Source organism: Pecten maximus, chromosome 6 (genome assembly GCF_902652985.1).
Source record: "Pecten maximus chromosome 6, xPecMax1.1, whole genome shotgun sequence".
NCBI classification, from domain to species: domain Eukaryota; kingdom Metazoa; phylum Mollusca; class Bivalvia; order Pectinida; family Pectinidae; genus Pecten; species Pecten maximus.
Window position 1 is genome coordinate 44,093,270 of NC_047020.1, and position 19,838 is coordinate 44,113,107.

At 34.0% G+C, this 19,838-nt stretch overlaps 1 protein-coding gene across 5 annotated transcripts in view; it reads right to left on the reverse strand.

Annotated features, from left to right (window-relative positions):
• The window catches only part of LOC117329865 (C-Jun-amino-terminal kinase-interacting protein 4-like), a 98,825-nt gene that overhangs the window by 63,856 nt on the left and 15,131 nt on the right, over positions 1-19,838 (reverse strand). For 4 of the 5 annotated variants that reach the window (XM_033888060.1, XM_033888058.1, XM_033888057.1 and 1 more), the window contains exons 3-10: positions 19,239-19,309; positions 18,902-18,990; positions 17,704-17,981; positions 14,895-15,335; positions 13,479-13,590; positions 12,683-12,756; positions 11,223-11,258; positions 5,475-5,492 (exon numbers count right to left, since the gene is read on the reverse strand). In XM_033888060.1, coding sequence (XP_033743951.1) covers positions 5,475-5,492; positions 11,223-11,258; positions 12,683-12,756; positions 13,479-13,590; positions 14,895-15,335; positions 17,704-17,981; positions 18,902-18,990; positions 19,239-19,309 — 1,119 coding nt within the window. Of the gene's footprint in view, positions 1-5,474; positions 5,493-8,664; positions 8,698-11,222; positions 11,259-12,682; positions 12,757-13,478; positions 13,591-14,894; positions 15,336-17,703; positions 17,982-18,901; positions 18,991-19,238; positions 19,310-19,838 lie in introns of all 5 variants that reach the window. The other variant, XM_033888059.1, reaches the window with a different exon arrangement.

Here is a 19,838-nt window from a genome sequence, read left to right on the forward strand (position 1 = left end):
AATCTCCAGCTAGTTTAAGCTAACTGTCACAGATCTCTAGCTAGTTTAAGTTAGCTGTCACAGATCTCCAGCTAGTTTAAGTTAGCTGTCACAGATCTCTAACTAATTTAAGTTAACTATCACAAATCTCTATAGCTAGTTTAAGTTAGCTGTCACAGATCTCTATAGCTAGTTTAAGTTAACTGTCACAGATCTCTAGCTAGTTTAAGTTAGCTGTCACAGATCTCTAGCTAGTTTAAGTTAGCTGTCACAGATCTCTAACTAGTTTAAGTTAGCTGTCACAAATCTCTATAGCTAGTTTAAGTTAGCTGTCACAGATCTCTAGCTAGTTTAAGTTAGCTGTCACAAATCTCTATAGCTAGTTTAAGTTAGCTGTCACAGATCTCTAACTAGTTTAAGTTAACTGTTACAGATCTCTAGCTAGTTTAAGTTAACTGTCACAGATCTCTAACTAGTTTAAGTTAGCTGTTACAGATCTCTATCTAGTTTAAGTTAACTGTCACAGATCTCCAGCTAGTTTAAGTTAACTGTCACAGATCTCCAGCTAGTTTAAGTTAGCTGTCACAGATATCTAGCTAGTGTAAGTTAGCTGTCACAAATCTCTAACTAGTTTAAGTTAGCTGTTACAGATCTCTAGCTAGTTTAAGTTAACTGTCACAGATCTCCAGCTAGTTTAAGTTAGCTGTCACAGATATCTAGCTAGTGTAAGTTAGCTGTCACAAATCTCTAACTAGTTTAAGTTAGCTGTTACAGATCTCTAGCTAGTTTAAGTTAACTGTCACAGATCTCCAGCTAGTTTAAGTTAGCTGTCACAGATCTCTAACTAGTTTAAGTTAGCTGTCATAAATCTCTAGCTAGTTTAAGTTAGCTGTCACAGATCTCTAGCTAGTTTAAGTTAACTGTCACAGATCTCTATAGCTAGTTTAAGTTAGCTGTCACAGATCTCTAGCTAGTTTAAGTTAGCTGTCACAGATCTCTATAGCTAGTTTAAGTTAGCTGTCACAAATCTCTAGCTAGTTTAAGTTAGCTGTCACAGATCTCTAGCTAGTTTAAGTTAGCTGTCACAGATCTTTAGCTAGTTTAAGCTAAATGTCACAGATCTCTATCTAGTTTAAGTTAGCTGTCACAGATCTCCAGCTAGTTTAAGTTAGCTGTCACAGATCTTTAGCTAGTTTAAGTTAGCTGTCACAGATCTCTAACTAGTTTAAGTTAGCTGTCACAGATCTCTAACTAGTTTAAGTTAGCTGTCACAGATCTCTAGCTAGTTTAAGTTAGCTGTCACAGATCTCTAGCTAGTTTAAGTTAGCTGTCACAGATCTTTAGCTAGTTTAAGCTAACTGTCACAGATCTCTAACTAGTTTAAGTTAGCTGTCACAGATCTCCAGCTAGTTTAAGTTAGCTGTCACAGATCTCCAGCTAGTTTAAGTTAACTGTCACAGATCTATAGCTAGTTTAAGTTAACTGTCACAGATTTATAGCTAGTTTAAGTTAGCTGTCACAGATCTCTATAGCTAGTTTAAGTTAGCTGTCACAAATCTTTAGCTAGTTTAAGTTAGCTGTCACAGATCTCTAGCTAGTTTAAGTTAGCTGTCACAGATCTTTAGCTAGTTTAAGTTAACTGTCACAGATCTCTATCTAGTTTAAGTTAGCTGTCACAGATCTCCAGCTAGTTTAAGTTAGCTGTCACAGATCTTTAGCTAGTTTAAGTTAGCTGTCACAGATCTCTAACTAGTTTAAGTTAGCTGTCACAGATCTCTAACTAGTTTAAGTTAGCTGTCACAGATCTCTAGCTAGTTTAAGTTAGCTGTCACAGATCTCTAGCTAGTTTAAGTTAGCTGTCACAGATCTTTAGCTAGTTTAAGCTAACTGTCACAGATCTCTAACTAGTTTAAGTTAGCTGTCACAGATCTCCAGCTAGTTTAAGTTAGCTGTCACAGATCTCCAGCTAGTTTAAGTTAACTGTCACATCTATAGCTAGTTTAAGTTAGCTGTCACAGATCTCTAGCTAGTTTAAGTTAGCTGTCACAGATCTCTAGCTAGTTTAAGTTAGCTGTCACAGATCTCTAACTAGTTTAAGTTAGCTGTCACAGATCTCTAACTAGTTTAAGTTAGCTGTCACAGATCTTTAATAAGCTTATTCTTATAGACCTGTAGTTAGCTCCTACAGATCTCAAAGCAAACATAATAACAAATATCTTAAATCGAAAGAAAACTGATAACAAATCAACACATTCATAATTATTTTATGCAAATAGAAGTCGGAAAGGATCAGTGATGATTACAACATTGTTGGGTAGTGAAAGGATTCAGATATTTGTAGACATGTGTTGTGGGGACCTATATAAATCCCCCAGACTTGATGAAGTGTGTGTCATGTCTACAGACACTTAACTGGCTCAAAAAACAGAAGCTGACGAGTAGGTCTTAAATGAGTTTCTCTGCAGAAATAAATTGTTACATTATACACAGAACATAGAATATATATCCTGATTTTTTTTATTGTTTTTTGTTTGTTTGTTTTTTTCACAGAAATTAACTGCTACATTACAAGGCTGTATATATGTTCTGAAATATCACCATCTTTAAAACTGTAATTAAGTTTAGATTTTCACATCAGCATTGAACAAGAGGCCTAATGGGCCTTCTTACAGACACTAGACTATAAATAGAATACAAACAAAAGACCTGAACAGTAAAATGCCGTAGGCTTATAAATTATATATGAAGAACTTTTTTGTCATCATGCAGATTTTCAAATTCCTTAAATTCTGTCAAAATGAAATGTTACCCCGGACCATCTATCAGAAATTAGAAAACAAAGGAGGAGACACATATATATTGTGTATTCACTTTCCCAACCCTCAAGTTTATAAAATCATATTCTAGATTTTACAATTTACAATTTTTTTTTTAATTTTTGACTGTCCAAGAAGTGAATGTTATTATACAGAGCACAGAGCTGACACAGCAGAGACAGGATTCGACTTATGTATTGTTTTATGGCCCAAATTACAAAAGAATAACATGTATAATATTCATATATTAGTCTGCATGCTATATAAGAAGAAATGATTTCAACAAGTTTCCTGCTTTACAAATATCAGTTATAATGTTATTTATTAAGATATCATGCTTTTTAATGTACCATCAATATTATAAGTTCATTTTATTATAATCCTGTTACAGATTAAAGTAACATGGCATAATTAGCATTAAATACCCACAATGAGTATATATAATAACCACATGCATATTTAGTCAACTGATCGATAGTCTAAAATATTTACAAGAACCTTCTAAACAGATTTCCCACAATTGCCCTTTCTATAACAGCTACCAACAACTACATGTACAGGGAAAGAAAAGAAGCCAGATTTCATCTTAAAATGAATAATTTTGACAAAGATGAATATTTTCATGCTGTTTTTGTCTGAACTTCCTGCTCTACTGAAATGTTGAGGCAACCACGTGCACACGAACACACAATTCTGTTGCTCTACAAGCTTAAAACCCACGGTGTAAAAGTACCGATATTAAAATAAGCATGGGCAACAACATTAATAATCACAACACAAAAAACTCATCACATGAAAGCCAGCATTCTAAAACATATTATTTATAAGATAAATTTTATATAGGGATATCATTCCTAAGCTATCAAACTATTCCTAGCATGGTATACTGAACAGGTATTAATTATTTCAATTAAAAACATTTTATAAACCAAGAGATGGTTTTAACTGTACAAGGGCTGGTGGCCACAAAATGTCTCTATGCTTGTGGAATTTTCTTTTTGTTTAACGTCGTAGGGTCATTTAAGGACGTGCCAGGTTTTGGAGATGGAGGAAAGCCGGAGTACCCGGAGAAAAACCACCGGCCTACGGTCAGTACCTGGCAACTGCCCCACGTAGGTTTCAAACTCGCAACCCAGAGGTGGAGGGTTAGTGATAAAGTGTGGGTACACCTTAACCACTCGGCCACCACGCCCCTGTGGAATACAAAAAGTCCTGGTCGGTCATAAGGTGTAGAGTGTTGGACATACAAGTATTAATTAAATCTTGTACACAATATTTTACTGAAGCAGAGATGAGGATGCTGTCGTCAGTTTGGTAATTTAGGCAGGTTTTATTAAAATCCCTGCTGTGTGTAAACACGGAGATAACAAGGATAATGTAAAAGTTATTGGTTATTTCAGACACCTTAATTCCAAATTTACTGGTCTTACAAAATTACATTTCTGATTTTTTTTATGTCAGGAAGTACATCATGGCTTTCTGTATAGATAAGGTACTTGTGAATATGTTTTATTGAATTTAAATGAGGACAGAACATTTGAATAACCTACACAAGTATTCAGATTCCGATTTTGCCAAGTTTAAAGAACATGTGTAACACTGGCATACAGTCATAAAGACATTGCAAATCATCCCACATAAACAGGAAGATACAAAACCATCGAGTAGCCAGACGTTATTGGAATTTTCATTGCTGGGATTCTTTGAAAAATGCTCTTAGGAAAAAAAAAAAAAAAAAATATTAAAAAGGGTTAAAAAGCAAACTGATTGAACAAGCTATTGAAACATCTCTGTAAAAAGGGGAAAAAATTAAAAAAAAAAACAAAAACAAATAAAAACCTCTACAGCACATTCTGCAAATGGATTTTATGCCTTGTGCCAAAAGAATCAGCAGAATTGATTGAATCAGTCGAGACAGAATTACCATAATATAAGGCGATGATTACGTCACGTTTTCTATTGTTGCTCAAACATTGGTGTTATACACGGTGGTGGTGGGGAAGTAATTGAGGCTGTTGTCAGATTCGGATTGCCCTAATGCGTGACAACGATGTCAACAGCCCTGTACGACAGCTAGAGCCAACACGTTCTTGTACCATCAACATCTGGATAAGGATGTTTAGGCTGGCAGCATATACATGTATTTACCCTTTATTAGGAATGTTTTTCGTTCATAAATTTGATTTTATTTTACTATGAGAAACCAGAATCCAATGTAAAATCTATTTGATCATTAAATCTTACTGATTTCTCTTTGAACAATTTACCAATTTCTTTGGATATTGTTATGATTTCAAACAAATTATACATAAAGTAGGAAGACAAATTGACCTGATATTTCTCAAAGAATATTTCACGCCTCACTGAACGTGTTGGATATGCTGCGTCTGCTTGAAGACCATGCAGTAACAGGGAAAAAACAGCCAATATTTCAAATGCAAAAAGTACAGAAACTTTTCTTCATGACACTTCTTTTCTGGAACATTTCACAATATTTATCACTTTTTCTGTAGTTTTATATCCAAAAATCACCAAAAATCTGAAATGGTGATCAATATTTTTGTGTTATTAATTTCGGAAGTGTCGAGATGAATTAGTTTCTAATTAGTGTTAACGAGAAGCAATAAAAGGCAGTAAAAAAGTGCTAGAAATCATATAGTCCAACCGTAAACTGCTTACCAAAGAAATTATCACTAACTGTCGAGGCAAAAATGGAAACAAAATCATGTATTAATGCTCTACATGTGATTATTAATACATTTCTCAATGAGAAGTGAATCTAATAGTGATTATGAAATGTTATGAATATGTAATTCAGCTATATAAATGGATAAAACAGATTATAGGAAAAACAATTTTCCATTTGAAATTTATTTATGATGATGAGGTTACGATGGGAACAGGGCCATGTGTCACTCACCCAATATCAGGGTTTGGATTATAATACAGAGGCAAAATCTCTATGAATGGAGAATTAATATCCAAGGTATACAAAAGTATATAATAAGAAAATCTTACACAACAGATTTATTTAACGACACATTTTTTTTGGCTGAAATTTAACTTCAAGTCTCATTGACAACTTTTGTGCCTGTATTGGAAGTGGGAGATCCAACGTACATGCAAATAGTGTGTCAGGTTAAAAGAACAAAAATTTGAACAACCCCAGTGCTTTTCTGGGCAATTATACTCGCATATCCAGCAAATTTCTTAGGAAACTTGAGGAACTCTTAACAAATAATATTAATCATAAACAAATGTAAATATTTTGATCGTTGTATTTTGGTCTCTAATTTGGTCCTGTTTTTTGTCAAGAAAGCCAATTTTGTTACTAATCATGAAACAAATCCAGCCTCACATATTTTTGTTAAAGATATATACAGACAGAATTAAAAATCACCTAACACATTACCAGCCACCAAGACGACAGGCAGGTTACCATGGCATCACACATCAAAGATTTCAATTATCACAAAATGCAGCTGCTATATTGCATAGCCATTAGTATGATATGTGACAGAGAATGCAGTGCTTCATTATAAAGTAAGGAAATGACATAAACCTATAAATACATTATATCCAACATCAAATACAGAGTAAATTTGAAATAATGAATTCAATTTCCAAAATATAATCAAAACTGAAATTTGATATTCTTTTCATGACAAATGGTTTACAAAATTCTAATTTCATCAAATTCTACAGATCCTAAATACATGATGACAGAATCAATCTACTACTATAATTTGTAGGCTGAAGCGGACAGGGAAAAGCTCCCTGATTGTTGGTAGTCTTCCAGTCCAGCATGATTTTTTTGTTTTTGTGACTATGATTAAAAACATTAACACTGCAAATTAACAGAAGTTACCAAACAATGTACAGAGAAGCTCCTAAAATCTTAATTAAGTGCGGATTAGCAGCCAATTGATGTGTAATGATAGTTGGGACAAAAAACTGCATCTGAAGACTGAATAATCAAGCTAGTTAATGCAAAAAATTACCAAGATTTGAATCAACACATCAGTAGAAAAAGTGGAACCTTTAAGCTATAAAATGATATTTGGAATTTCATTTTTTTATCTTATTTTTGACATATTTTATTGAAGAACTGTCTTCTATTTAAGACTAAATGCTACCTTTAAAACATTACTTCTGTGACATTAAGTCTCCATGACACAGTAAGGTAGCATACAGCCTTAAGTCTCTACATCACAGTAAAGCAGCATACATGTAGTCTTAAGTCAATGTCACAGTTAGGTAGCATACATCAATGTAGTCTTATAAGTCTCCATGTCATAGTTAGGTAGCATACAGCCTTAAGTCTCCATGTCACAGTTAGGTAGCATACAGCCTTAAAGTCTCTATGTCACAGTAAGGTAGCATACAGCCTTAAGTCTCCATGTCACAGTAAGGTAGCATACAGCCTTAAGTCTCCATGTCATAATTAGGTACCATACACCCTTAAGACTCCATGTCACAGTAAGGTAGCATATAGCCTTAAGACTCCATGTCACAGTAAGGTATTATACAGCCTTAAGTCTCCATGTCATAGTTAGGCAGCATACAGCCTTAAGACTCTATGTCACAGTTAGGTAGCATACAGCCTTAAAGTCTCTATGTCACAGTAAGGTAGCATACAGCCTAAAGTCTCCATGTCATAGTTAGGTAGCATACAGCCTTAAGACTCTATGTCACAGTTAGGTAGCATACAGCCTTATTAAGTCTCTATGTCACAGTAAGGTAGCATACAGCCTTAAATCTGCAATTTAATTTCAATCATATGGGAAAACAATTAATTTTTTTTCTCTGTGTAATTAATGAGGTTCTACTGTTCCAATATGATGATGAGAAAACAAAATTAAACTGTTAACCTGAAGACTGGAAAAGCTAGCAAACCGTATCCAGGAAATGAAAGTTAATGCAGGTAAAGAACGTGATTACTGATCTCAATGAAACTCCTTCTGACTTAACTTCGAAATATATTGTTTTAAATATAACTGGCATGGAAACTCTAAGAATACATGTACTTAAAGTTTTATCACATCTAAGCTACATAATTATATAGCTAGTAATAAAAGTTATGACCTTTGACCTTTACGATATGTTGACCATGACCATGGTACAAAGTATGACCATTTGGATAATCCTTTGATGAATTTGTTTTTCTATTCCATCTTGTCTTTCAAAATATAAACATTAAGATTAACAAGTCATACCTCTCCATACTCAATGATAAAACCTTCTCTTAAAGCTGACAACACATATAGGTATCCTTCTCCAAGCTAAGTACAAACTTAAATGTCAGCATTTCCTTAGACACAATCACCCAAACATACTGTTATTATAGGGGGTATCTCAGAAACAATTTCTGAATACCGAAAATTTCTAAAAAAAAATTTTTTTTAATCTCATGCCAATAGGAAGCTTTAACTTGCACTGTCAGCCTTATAAGATTACTTTTCTTTTTATCTAAAAAAATAAGTCAAGAACCGACAACATCTCAGCAATCTTTGTACATTTAGCTGTTTTAACTTGACAAGCATATGTATACAAACTTTCTAGATTCTTTATGCAGCTGATAAGTATAATGTTCTTGTCTACCATATTTACCAGTCCTATACAACTTCAAAATTTTTTAAAGCAATTCAAACAAGAATGAAAATTAAATTCACATGACAATGCAATTAGTTCCCGAGATGAAAATGAAAAACAAACAAATATATCATCTTGAAAACATGAGCATGCTGATGGAATGCAAGGTAAATATGGAGAGTAAGTGATGGAGGTTGATCGGCAGAAAGGATGAGTGGCGGTCAGGATGAGTGACAGATGAAATGAAATGTACGATAGAGAAACAAGTGTTTCCTACCAGTGGAACGCCTCTCGTTCTCCTCATCACTGTCTGTGGGCCGACAACGAACACAAGTAAACAGAAACATGCTAAATCAACACATAATGTATAAAGCAACAGAAAGAAAATAGTGCAACATGCTTTTTGTCGAATTCTTAAAAAACCAAATTCAGACTTTATATACCACAGATTTACAACAAAGAAAACAAGTGGAGATTTTCTATTTAAAATTCTAGTGTCATACAAGAGACATTATGATAAAGATCATGAATATTCATTAACGCTTTCAAAATTAGAATGTCAAAAAAATAATCTTGATATTAAACTAAAGGATGTTTATAGAAATGAGCTGAAATGTACTTCAGTATGTTTTATATGTAATTTTCTCTTTAATTAATGTCTAGCTGTACAGATAATCAAAACTTTACTAATTAAGATATTCTCTGATGAAATACATCTTTATTTTCTAAATTAGTTGTTTAAGATCTACCTAAGGTACAGTAATTTATATGCAGTTTTGCATCTTGGTGAGATTATTATACATCAGAGAGTTAAGTTTTGTTACGAAAACTGGAAATAAATCTTTGCCTCCCCCCATTTGTTTATCATTCCACTGCCCCTTGATTATGGTATACATTTTATATATAATTTCATACTCTTATAAATGAGTTATGAAAGAAAAATACAAGTTCCTAAATCAGGAATCTTGAACTGGGGGCCGAGCTGAGGCTGTATAAATCCATCCATAATCCATAATCTATCTATTTTAAAGGTAAAAGTAATGTTCCTATGATATTGTGATTTTGGTTCAAAGTAAGCTGATGTATTTAAATATGTAAATGTAATGTATAATATGATGTAAATAAAGCATTATGACATGATCATTACAGATAATCCTGGGTAGATCACTAAAAATTCTGTGGAGAATGCTAAAAATTCTGGAGAGATCACTGAAACTTCTGGGGAGATCACTAAAAATTCTGGGGAGATTCCTAAAAATTCTGGAGAGAACACAAAAATTCCGGGGAGAACACTAAAAATTCCGGGGAGAACACTAAAAATTCCGGGGAGAATGCTAAATCTTCTGGGGAGAACACTAAAACTTCTGGGGAGAACATTAAAAAATTCTGGAGAGAACACTAAAAATTCTGGAGAGAACACCAAGACTTTTAAATGAGGTCTTGATCAGGTTGACTGACCTTTACAAAATGTTTGTCTGAATGAATTAGTAGTTTCATTAGGTTCTCTGTGTGTCTGATGAGAAATCCAATACATGATTTTCTCTCGACAATCTTACCAAGGCCGAGGGATTTAACGCTAGTAAGAATGTCCAATCACAGCCACAACGGAGGCAGCTGGCTCTGTCTGACTCCGTCCCATTTTTGTTTGAGGTAATTACGTAGTCGGATTGTACACATACATCATACAGTCAAAATCTATCATTTATAAAAATACCCCTGATCTTAATTAGCTTACATCACTAATAAATACCTATCAAAAAACCTGTCCCCTTAAAAGGATTTTTAGTTTTTAATTTCATTGAAAAGAAATAGAATATTATGACCTCAATTAACTACAAATATAATTTTCATAATATGAAAATTTTTAAAATACACCAAAATTAGAAATTTGACAATTCTTTGAAATTTCAAGTGTAACCCTGATACATACAAACATTTAAATGGAAAATGATGGAACTCATAACATTATTATTGTAGTTTAATTCTTCAATTTGTCTTTCATTGATTATATATATGATTAAAGAGCATGTCAGAGAAAACAGATGGAGAAATAGCACCAGCCAAGGATCTGTATATAGAGTATGATGGAGAGTCACACCAGCCGTACATTCCAGAGTATGATATATAGATAGAGACGTTTAGTTAGTATGACATACGGATGCTACTTTTATCCGACAGGAGTTTGTTGTTTACATGGCAGAGATTTTCGAAGATTTTTTTTTTTTTTTGAAATACACGTAATGCAAACTTTTTTTCCGAAAATTAACATAATGTGATTTTATTTTATTTTTTCTGAAGAATTAACGCAATGTGAATTCCAGCATGCAATTTGTCTATTCCTGTTTCCCTAAAAGAATGCCAGATTTCCTTTCTCGATGCAAAGTATATAATTATTGACACATTCCAAAATGAAGTTATTTTCTGACAAAGAATTTACATTTGTATTTATAACTCTAAGACTTGTTTCCATTTCTCACGAATTTTTCTGTGAAAATAGGAAGAAGAAGAAAAGCATCCATTTATTTATTTATTAAAAGATCAAACTTTTGTTCCTATAAATAGAACAAATCTCTGCTCAGGAAACAAATACTTAATTACAGAGCTGATATATTAGTAGTAAATATATCTATATATATATACATATACATGCAGTATTATTAAAACTGATTACATCTAGAGTAAATAAAAATCCATACATGAAGCAAAATTTAAAACTCAGACAAAGATAAACGGCATACGTTAACGAACAGAATAAAACGAGACCAGAATCATACAGGGATGGCTAACACAATCCACGACATGTAAGTGTGCGGAGTCGTAGATATGGTTTCTCACCTGAAGATGAATAGTCCCCGGGAGTGACTTCTCTCCCTTGGATTGACAACAGAGCCAATATTTATATACAAGAGCAGTATACATATGAAACAGTATCACTATTTAAAACATACCAAAAATAATTTTAGAGTTTTAGGGATAAAAATTTTGTGTAATTGCCGATGAATTCTTATGAGCTGGTTTTACACTGCTCACATCCTGTATAAAATGTTTTTTGACAATTTTGCAAAACCTGTTATGAAGTATAGAGACCATGTTCAAAGTTGATAATAATATAATTTATTCAATAATAGACTGAATAAGATAATGAACTATGGGATAGGACATGAAATATTTAATTATCAGTCATGTTCATGTGTTTGATATAAACTGATCATTTCAAACAAAAATTCACATATAAATCTAATTTTATGATTCCAGTAATAGTACATCAGGTTTAAAAGCAAAATCCTTCGCCCAAAATAAAGAAACTAGACTATATAGCTAGAGGCAAACTTTGAAAAATCAAATGATTATGAATTGATTAAATATGTATACCTATTAAAATTAGCAGAGGACTATATATGATAAATGACGGGTGACAGGATACCCCCCCCCCCCCCCCTCCCGAATCTAAACACTACCTTATACACAAATTCTCAAAAAAATATTCAAATATACAGTTATCTTAATAAAATTCTTATTCAATTGGTGTTTCTAACAAAACCACCTTGGATTTAAATATAAATTTTCCATTGTACAGATATTAGATACCGTCACCATAGATACCAGTGTCATTCATGTTACCAATGTAGATATGTAGATATACAGATATGTATTAAATATATTGAAAGCAGGTAAAAATACAATAACAATTCTGGCAATAGCTTTCATATATGACTGACAGGATATATATATATAGATCTACATTTATAGAGCCCTTAGAAGTAATCTAGGTCGCTACATTGTTTATTGACGTAAATATCTAAATTCGAACATATAAAAAGTCCGGTTTTCTACAAAGAATGGGTTTTAAAGTGCATTAAAATCTATTTTGATATGTTTTAAGGATTTTCGAGAGACGATTATGTTTATCTTAAGGGCAGTTCTGGTCAGAATGTAATTACGACACATCCAACATAGAATTTAAGAAACATCTCAAGAATACTTTCTCGACGAATTTTAAAATCACAATAAAAAAACCCAGCTAATCTTATGTAATGTACAAAATATTGTGTTTAAACTGCTTCTATTACTTCTAATTAGTCACATATTAACTTCATTTTCAATCTAAGGCAACCAAGCTGATTTTTACTTATGATAATTCTCAATTTTTACCCAACCCTTAAGTTAATCTCTGGAACAGACCATACAGGTAGCTTTGTATAAATCGTTATGATGACACAGATTTCCTTCAGAAAGACAGACAGATGAACAAACAAACAAGAAACCGACAACAGCTGACATGCTGTCAAACTTACCGGTTATACCAAAGTCGTCTCCTAACTCCACATCCTGGACGTTCAACTCGTCAAAGATGGAATCGTTGTTTCTCCTGGTCAGGGTAACAAAATTATGATGTCAGATAATATTGAGTAGTGGTAGTGTTGAAATGTGCCGTAAGACAGAGGTTAATCAAAATTTGTTTAAATTTCACTTGATTAAACATTCTTTTAAAATCAATTATAGTATTGTCTCTACAGACTTATCCAACTTCTCAATCTTATTAATGACCTATGAAATGAGATTTCTCTGACACATCTGTCGTCCTTCCATTTGTCTGTCTGTTGCCTCTTCCTACTAATCAATACATCAACTACCCACCTGTTGAGAGATCTTTACGTCTGTCTGTCCTTCTGTTTATCTGTCTGTCAACTCTTCCTACTAATCAATACATCAACTACCACCTGTTGAGAGATCTTTACGTCTGTCTGTCCTTCCATTTGTCTGTCTGTCAACTCTTCCTACTAATCAATACATCAACTACCCACCTGTTGAGAGATCTTTAACACGTCTGTCTGTCCTTCTGTTTGTCTGTCCTTCCGTTAGTCTGTCTGTCCTTCCATTTGTCTGTCTGTCAACTCTTCCTACTAATCAATATATCAACTACCTACCTGTTGAGAGATCTCAAACATGTCTGTCTGTCGACTCTTCTAACTTGTCAAATACTTTACAGATCTGTCTGTCGACTCTTCTAACTTATCAAATACATCAAGAACCGACCTGCTGAGATGCTACTGTCTTTCTGTCAATTCCTAAAACTTTTAAAATACTCACCGGCTGAGAGATGGTCTCACAGCACTGTCAGGGGTCTGACTCTCCATGGACTCTTCCAGTTCTTGTAGTTCTGGTGTTGTGGCCACTATATGAGCAATGGTTGCATCCAGACCTGTGTTAATGCAATAGGATATGTAACGACTTTACAGGTAAAAACAGGTGAAAATGGCACAGGTAATCACACTCAGTCAGATACCTGTAAATCAGGTAAAAAAAGGTACATTTTAGCGTTTTAACATGTTTTACATCAAAAATATATTTCAAGAATGAACATCTGCGGAAATGTCTCTAACGAATAATTGTGTCTATGGATGAGACATACATGCCTATTCAGCGAATTTAGTGTCACTATATCAAGCGATGCGATTGGCACGAGACAAGTCATGTAACCTCACAATTGACAAGTTATTGCAATATTTAAGACAAACAGCATACTTACCAAAAGGTAGGTTCCAAAAGGGAAGCATTCAAAGAAGGAGAAAAACTGGATATTACCAAAGTTAGGGCTGTAGTACCCAATGGCCAATAGTGTTGGAACAGACTGTTTTTGAGTTTATTTATCTACCTTCAAAATCGTTAAGGACATTGGAAATCTGAACAAGCAAATGTTCTGAACTTTTTAGTTGTAATTCCTGGTAGTGTAGGCCTTTACCACGGAAAAAAAAAGAACAAATTTGAAGGAGTCGCTTATACAAGGTTCTAAATGGGGACATAAACTACCCCAACTCCATCTAACAGTTGTTATATATGTAGATAATAAGTATATATTTGATAGCATGTATGAATCTCAGAATATATGCAATGTGTTACTTTAATCTTTCACCTGTGACTTTTACATATACATGCTAATTCATTACCATTCAAAAAAAAGATTTCCGGTCAATAGTTTCTTCACAACTAACCAAACATCTGGGTCTAGAATTGTACTGGTAATGTAAGTCATCAACATACCATTACACACAAACGTTTCATTGATTTTGACCTTTGACCTATAGCTATGACCCCAACCTTATTGAAGAGGTCATTAAACTGACGATATGATACTGCATATATGATGTTTCAGCAGGTAAAAGCATTTGAGCCAATACATTTTGTAGAAATAACTAAAATTGGAAATCTTTCAATTTTGGTCTTGATGTTTTTAGTTTCTGAACTGATTAGGTTTGAGAATTTTTAAAACAATGAAAATAAGGCAATCAATGGAATTGGAAGAGAATTGTTCACAAAAACAGTCTGTGAGTTTAACAACTCTCTCTAATGATAGAAGTGCTTTAAATAGAGAAATTGGTGCCGAGCGTGTTTATGGCAGTGATACAAGTATGAATATAAACAGGTAAGCCACCGAACATCACAACACATACAACACCAAGGGCAGATAACTCTCAAATAACCTCTTGTTGTCGTCGGGAGACTTACCAGGGATTCTATCCTCCTCAAACTCCGCCTCCTCGTGATCTATGCTATCAAACCTGATTCTTTCCTTCTCTGTACCACTTTGTGGTGTGGACGTGGCTATATGTGGATCCGTCTTTTCGGGGGTTGAATTTATCACAGAGTTATCTTTCCCTTGTGGAAGTATGACGGAAGATGCTGTTGTGTCAGATGAAGATGTCTCTAATGCTTTGGTATGAGCTAATGTTTCTACAGAATGGCTTGGCTGCGAGTTCTCGGCCCTGTCTATATGATGTGGAGGATCGGTATGCTTTGGTTCGGCTTCTCCAGCCCCCGTATTATGAGACTCCTGCCTCTCAATATCCTGACTAGAATTGTCTTTATCACTTTTACTAACACTGTCTGTAACACCATTTGTTTGAACACTTGTGGGAGTTTCGGACGTGTTGGGTTGTACGCCATCTTCTAATAGCAGAATGAAAAGACACAAAACCACAAATAACATGCAAAAATTAAAAAGCAAAACAAAAAGCTAATACAGGAAATGAAAACTTAAAACTAAAAACATGACTGGAGAAAAGGCCCATGGGTAAGGCATGTTTAGGCTGTAGCCGATAAAACAGGAATTTTACCGTGCATGGCCATATCAGCAAAGCACACTCATACCTGTCTGTAGACAACCTCGTTAGGAAACTTCGTTAGAGAACCTCATTAACTTCGTTAGAGAACCTCGTTAAAGTACCTCTTTAACTTGATATAACAGTGTTTTACCTATTCTTGTCTGCCATTTTCAAAACACTGAAATCACAACTTTTTTTTAATTACCTTCCAATATTCTAATTGTTTTTATTTTTAGATTGTCCAGTAAACTATTTGAGAATTAAATTAAAATTTCAATATGTTTAAATATGATAAGACTGAAAATTTATTACCCAAGTAGTTTCACATTAATTGTCATTATTTCTGATAAGACTAAATATCTTATTAAACCCACATTAATCACTATTAATTCTGACAGAATGAAAATCTTACAAACCCCCTATCAAAGTTATTAAATATTGTAAATGTAACTTATCTAGCAAAACCATATTTTAGCGCATATTCAAATTTAAACGATGAATTAGCATATCCAAATGAATTGCCATAGAAATAGTATTTATTACATTTTTACCAGTGAAATATCAAAATTATTCATTCTATAAAAGTGCTATTTTTCACTAGTGAAGAATATCATATTTTTCACTAGTGAAAAATATCACTTTTGCTGATTTGACCAATCAAATTAATGATTAGAAAATACCAAAATAATTGACCAATCAGAAAGCCCGACATATATGTCAGCACCTGGACAGGGGGAACTACTTTTTTGTATGCAAACTTTCGCTGTAGGCCTAGTTAGCATGCGGGGTAGGTTTTTCGTTGATAAAAAATGTAATAAACAGAATATCTAACAGTGTCTTCAGTAATACCAAATATATTTCACTCGTGTGGCTATTTTGATATTTTTCACGAGTGCGCAGCACGAGTGAAAAAAATCAAAATATTAGCCCCACTCATGAAATATATTTGGTATTACTGAAGACACTGTTAGATATCCTCTATAACGTAATTAGCTCAATCATGATTTAGCGCAACATTTTCAGTGCAATAATAATATTACCACTAAAATTTGAACATTTACAGTAAAGCTTTCTTTTATACCACTCTGATGATACTGTCCAAAAATGAAGCTGATTTATTTTTCAGAATTTATCTTTTCTTACTATGGCTTTCCTGTCATAGGACCCAGAAAATATATATTTTTTTTTGTAAATGGAAATGGCTATAAAAACTGACTTTCAAACTCAGTGATTTCAAATAAACTCATTACAACATTTTTTGATAAGTAAAGATCTAGAGATGTATATATGCATTTCGGCGATATAAATGTTGGCTGTCTACAGACAGGGTGAACCAGGAAACCATCACCACAAAGAACACAGACCATACAACACTGTCATGATTGGAAGAAAACAACACGATACCAGAAATGTGATGAACTTATATTTTGACAACATAAGGGCAACTCTAGTGATAGTGATAATTACACTAACATTTTCATTCTAGACTATTTCTGAATCATTTCCCACTTTCACCAGTTCAGAAAATTGCCTGGTGGGTTTTGTTGAATTATTTTGACCATCAATGACACTGTAGAAAACGAAACTGCTTTCGAATATTTTTACCACACGTGAAAGCATGGGAATTTACCTGAAGAATTAAAGAGATCAATCTCTACAAGTAGTGAAGTGTAGACAAAATCTGTAGTGTTGGATTAGGACAAGTTTGACTTGAGAAAGGAGCGCTACTTATTTTACCAGAGTTTCACTATGGAGCCCTTATTATGTCAAATGTGATATCCTTATAAAATGTGAACAGTCAAAAGACATATGATACAGACAGAGTTTACAGCACTATTTTTTTTGTTTTAATCTACGGTGCTGCTAACTAATGCTCCCCACTAAATATTTTTTTATCTAATGAGCTGCTTACTACTAATTTTACCTTAAGTTTGGATTGTTAAAACCAGCTATTTTAATGTGACTTGTCAAATAATTTCTACAAATATCTTCGCACATATTATGGAACATCTGCATTTAAAATAAATTACAAGACTTTACTGGAAAATAATATAAATACCTACATACATAATAAGAAATATCATTAAAGAAAAATTCATACAAAAATTTATGTAAGCATTTGGCTTTAAGACCGAAACACAACATGGCTAAAGATGTCTCGTTTTGCAGCCCTAGAATTACACACAACACAGATACACTACGAAGCGACTTACTTGGCGTAGTACCAAACTCTTTCACCATTATGTTATCTGTGAGCTGTTCTTTGTCACACGTGCCGACTTTCTTGCCCGAGCGTCGTTTATCAGTGACGTCAGGCGAGTCGAGATCTCCAAGCTCGCTCTTCAGACTGATATTGGAGTCGGCCGGGGTACGTGGGGACATGATGTCCAAGCTGTTCAGACTGGGAGGGGTGCCACTTGACCTCAGCGGAGTCAAGTTCTGACCAGTGATGACCATGCTAACTGGCCGAAGATTTGGGAGTTGAAAGCCTCTGTTAAAAATAGTTCATGAAAAAAAATTGAGTTAATGAAATAAAATTAAGATATTTTATTCAAAATGACAATAATATTGTTGTGAAGATGACCGAATATACAATGTTATATACTCAATATATATATTGCCGACAATGGCAGGTGTAGTCTACGATCACGCGAGTGAGGTATGTAAATATGTCCGTGTACAAGCTTGACTAGGAGTAGACAACGCCGATAGAGGTCACGCACGGCCGAACATCAACTCCAGGACGAGGTGACATAAACACCTTCGCTTAGAGAAGTCAACTCGTCACGTACATTCACAACAATATTATTCCTGAGTCAAGAAAATTTCTGATAAAATCTACATGTGCCTGGATTATCTATTACATTATACCCTAATTATTCTATATTGTTATATGACTCTATTTTTCTGTTTTCTGATTGGTCGATACCTCTCCGACATGTACAGGTTTTGACAAAATGCAATATTAACCTGGAATTAGAGAATTCCTGCAAGAGAGGTTAACATTGCAAATTGATGACCTGGACTAAATTGAGTATGAGGAAATTTTCAGAGTCTTCAGTATTTTTGAACAATCACATGAGAGTATTACCACTCATTGCAGTGTAACCATTACAAATGAAATGGCAGACGAAACTACAGTCTGGCTTGATAAGACCTGCTTTGACTGTATTTCGGATACAGATCTAGAAAATATAATAGTAAACACACATAGAAAAACACCATAATCAGCACAAAGACATTGTTAAAGATATTTCGGGATTATACGGCAAAAAAAATTGGTGATGTTAACTTTGAAAATTTAACTGGTAACAGATACCGAAGCTGAGGAATTATAAAAATGATAATGATGATTCAGCAACGAAAGTCCCTGGTTTATTTACACAAAATCAGAAACACTAGTAAACTTACTTGTTACGAGGACTGTTGGATAACTCCAGTTTATCTGTACCCATCAGGATCTTTGTCCTCTCCATCTGGTCCATATGAGTACGGAACAGCTGTAAAAAAATGTTTTGTTTACTTTTCGATGCTTCGGAGTAATTGTCGTGAAAACTTACTTTTACTTAACAGCACATAACTCTTTGAAGAGGGGGAGAAAAGCAGATAAATAAATTTGAAATAATTTCATGATTTCAGGACAAATTTCCATCCACGAAAAATTTATTTAAACAGATGGAGAATTGTCCTCAGTAAACAGATATATGTTCCATTGTGTGGAGTATTAGAAACAATGATAGGATTTTACCTCCGTGTATCGCTCATGGAGTTTTGTGTATTCTTTCTTCCATTCACTATCCTTTTCTTCCATTCTTGCAACTGAAAAAGATATTTAGGAATAAAAATAATAGGGCAGCATTATAGGTAAGATACTACAGTCATTAAAACAGGTACTCGGTAAGTTTATCGTACCCATGGGAGGTCATATACACAACCTCAAGGGACCAAAGGACATGACTCAGGATTGAGTTTGATAGACAGATTGTTGGAAAGAGAAAGACATTTATAAGATGCGTAAGTGAAAACTAGTGATAGCATCAGTCTATTAAAGTTTGGGTCTTTGGTTTGGTTTGTTTTGTTAAATATCCTATCAACAGCCAGGGTCATTTAAGGACATACCAGGTTTAGAGGTGGAGGAAAACCGGAGTAACCGGAGAAAAACTACAGACCTACAGTCAGTACCTGGCAACTGCCCCACGAAAGTTTGGAAGTCGCAACCCAGAGGTGGAGGGCTAGTGATAAAGTGTCGGGACACCTTAACCACTCGGCCACCGCGGCCCCAAGTGTGGGTCTAGGACAAGGCATATCATTCACAGATACATTACAATATTATAATCAAACATACTTT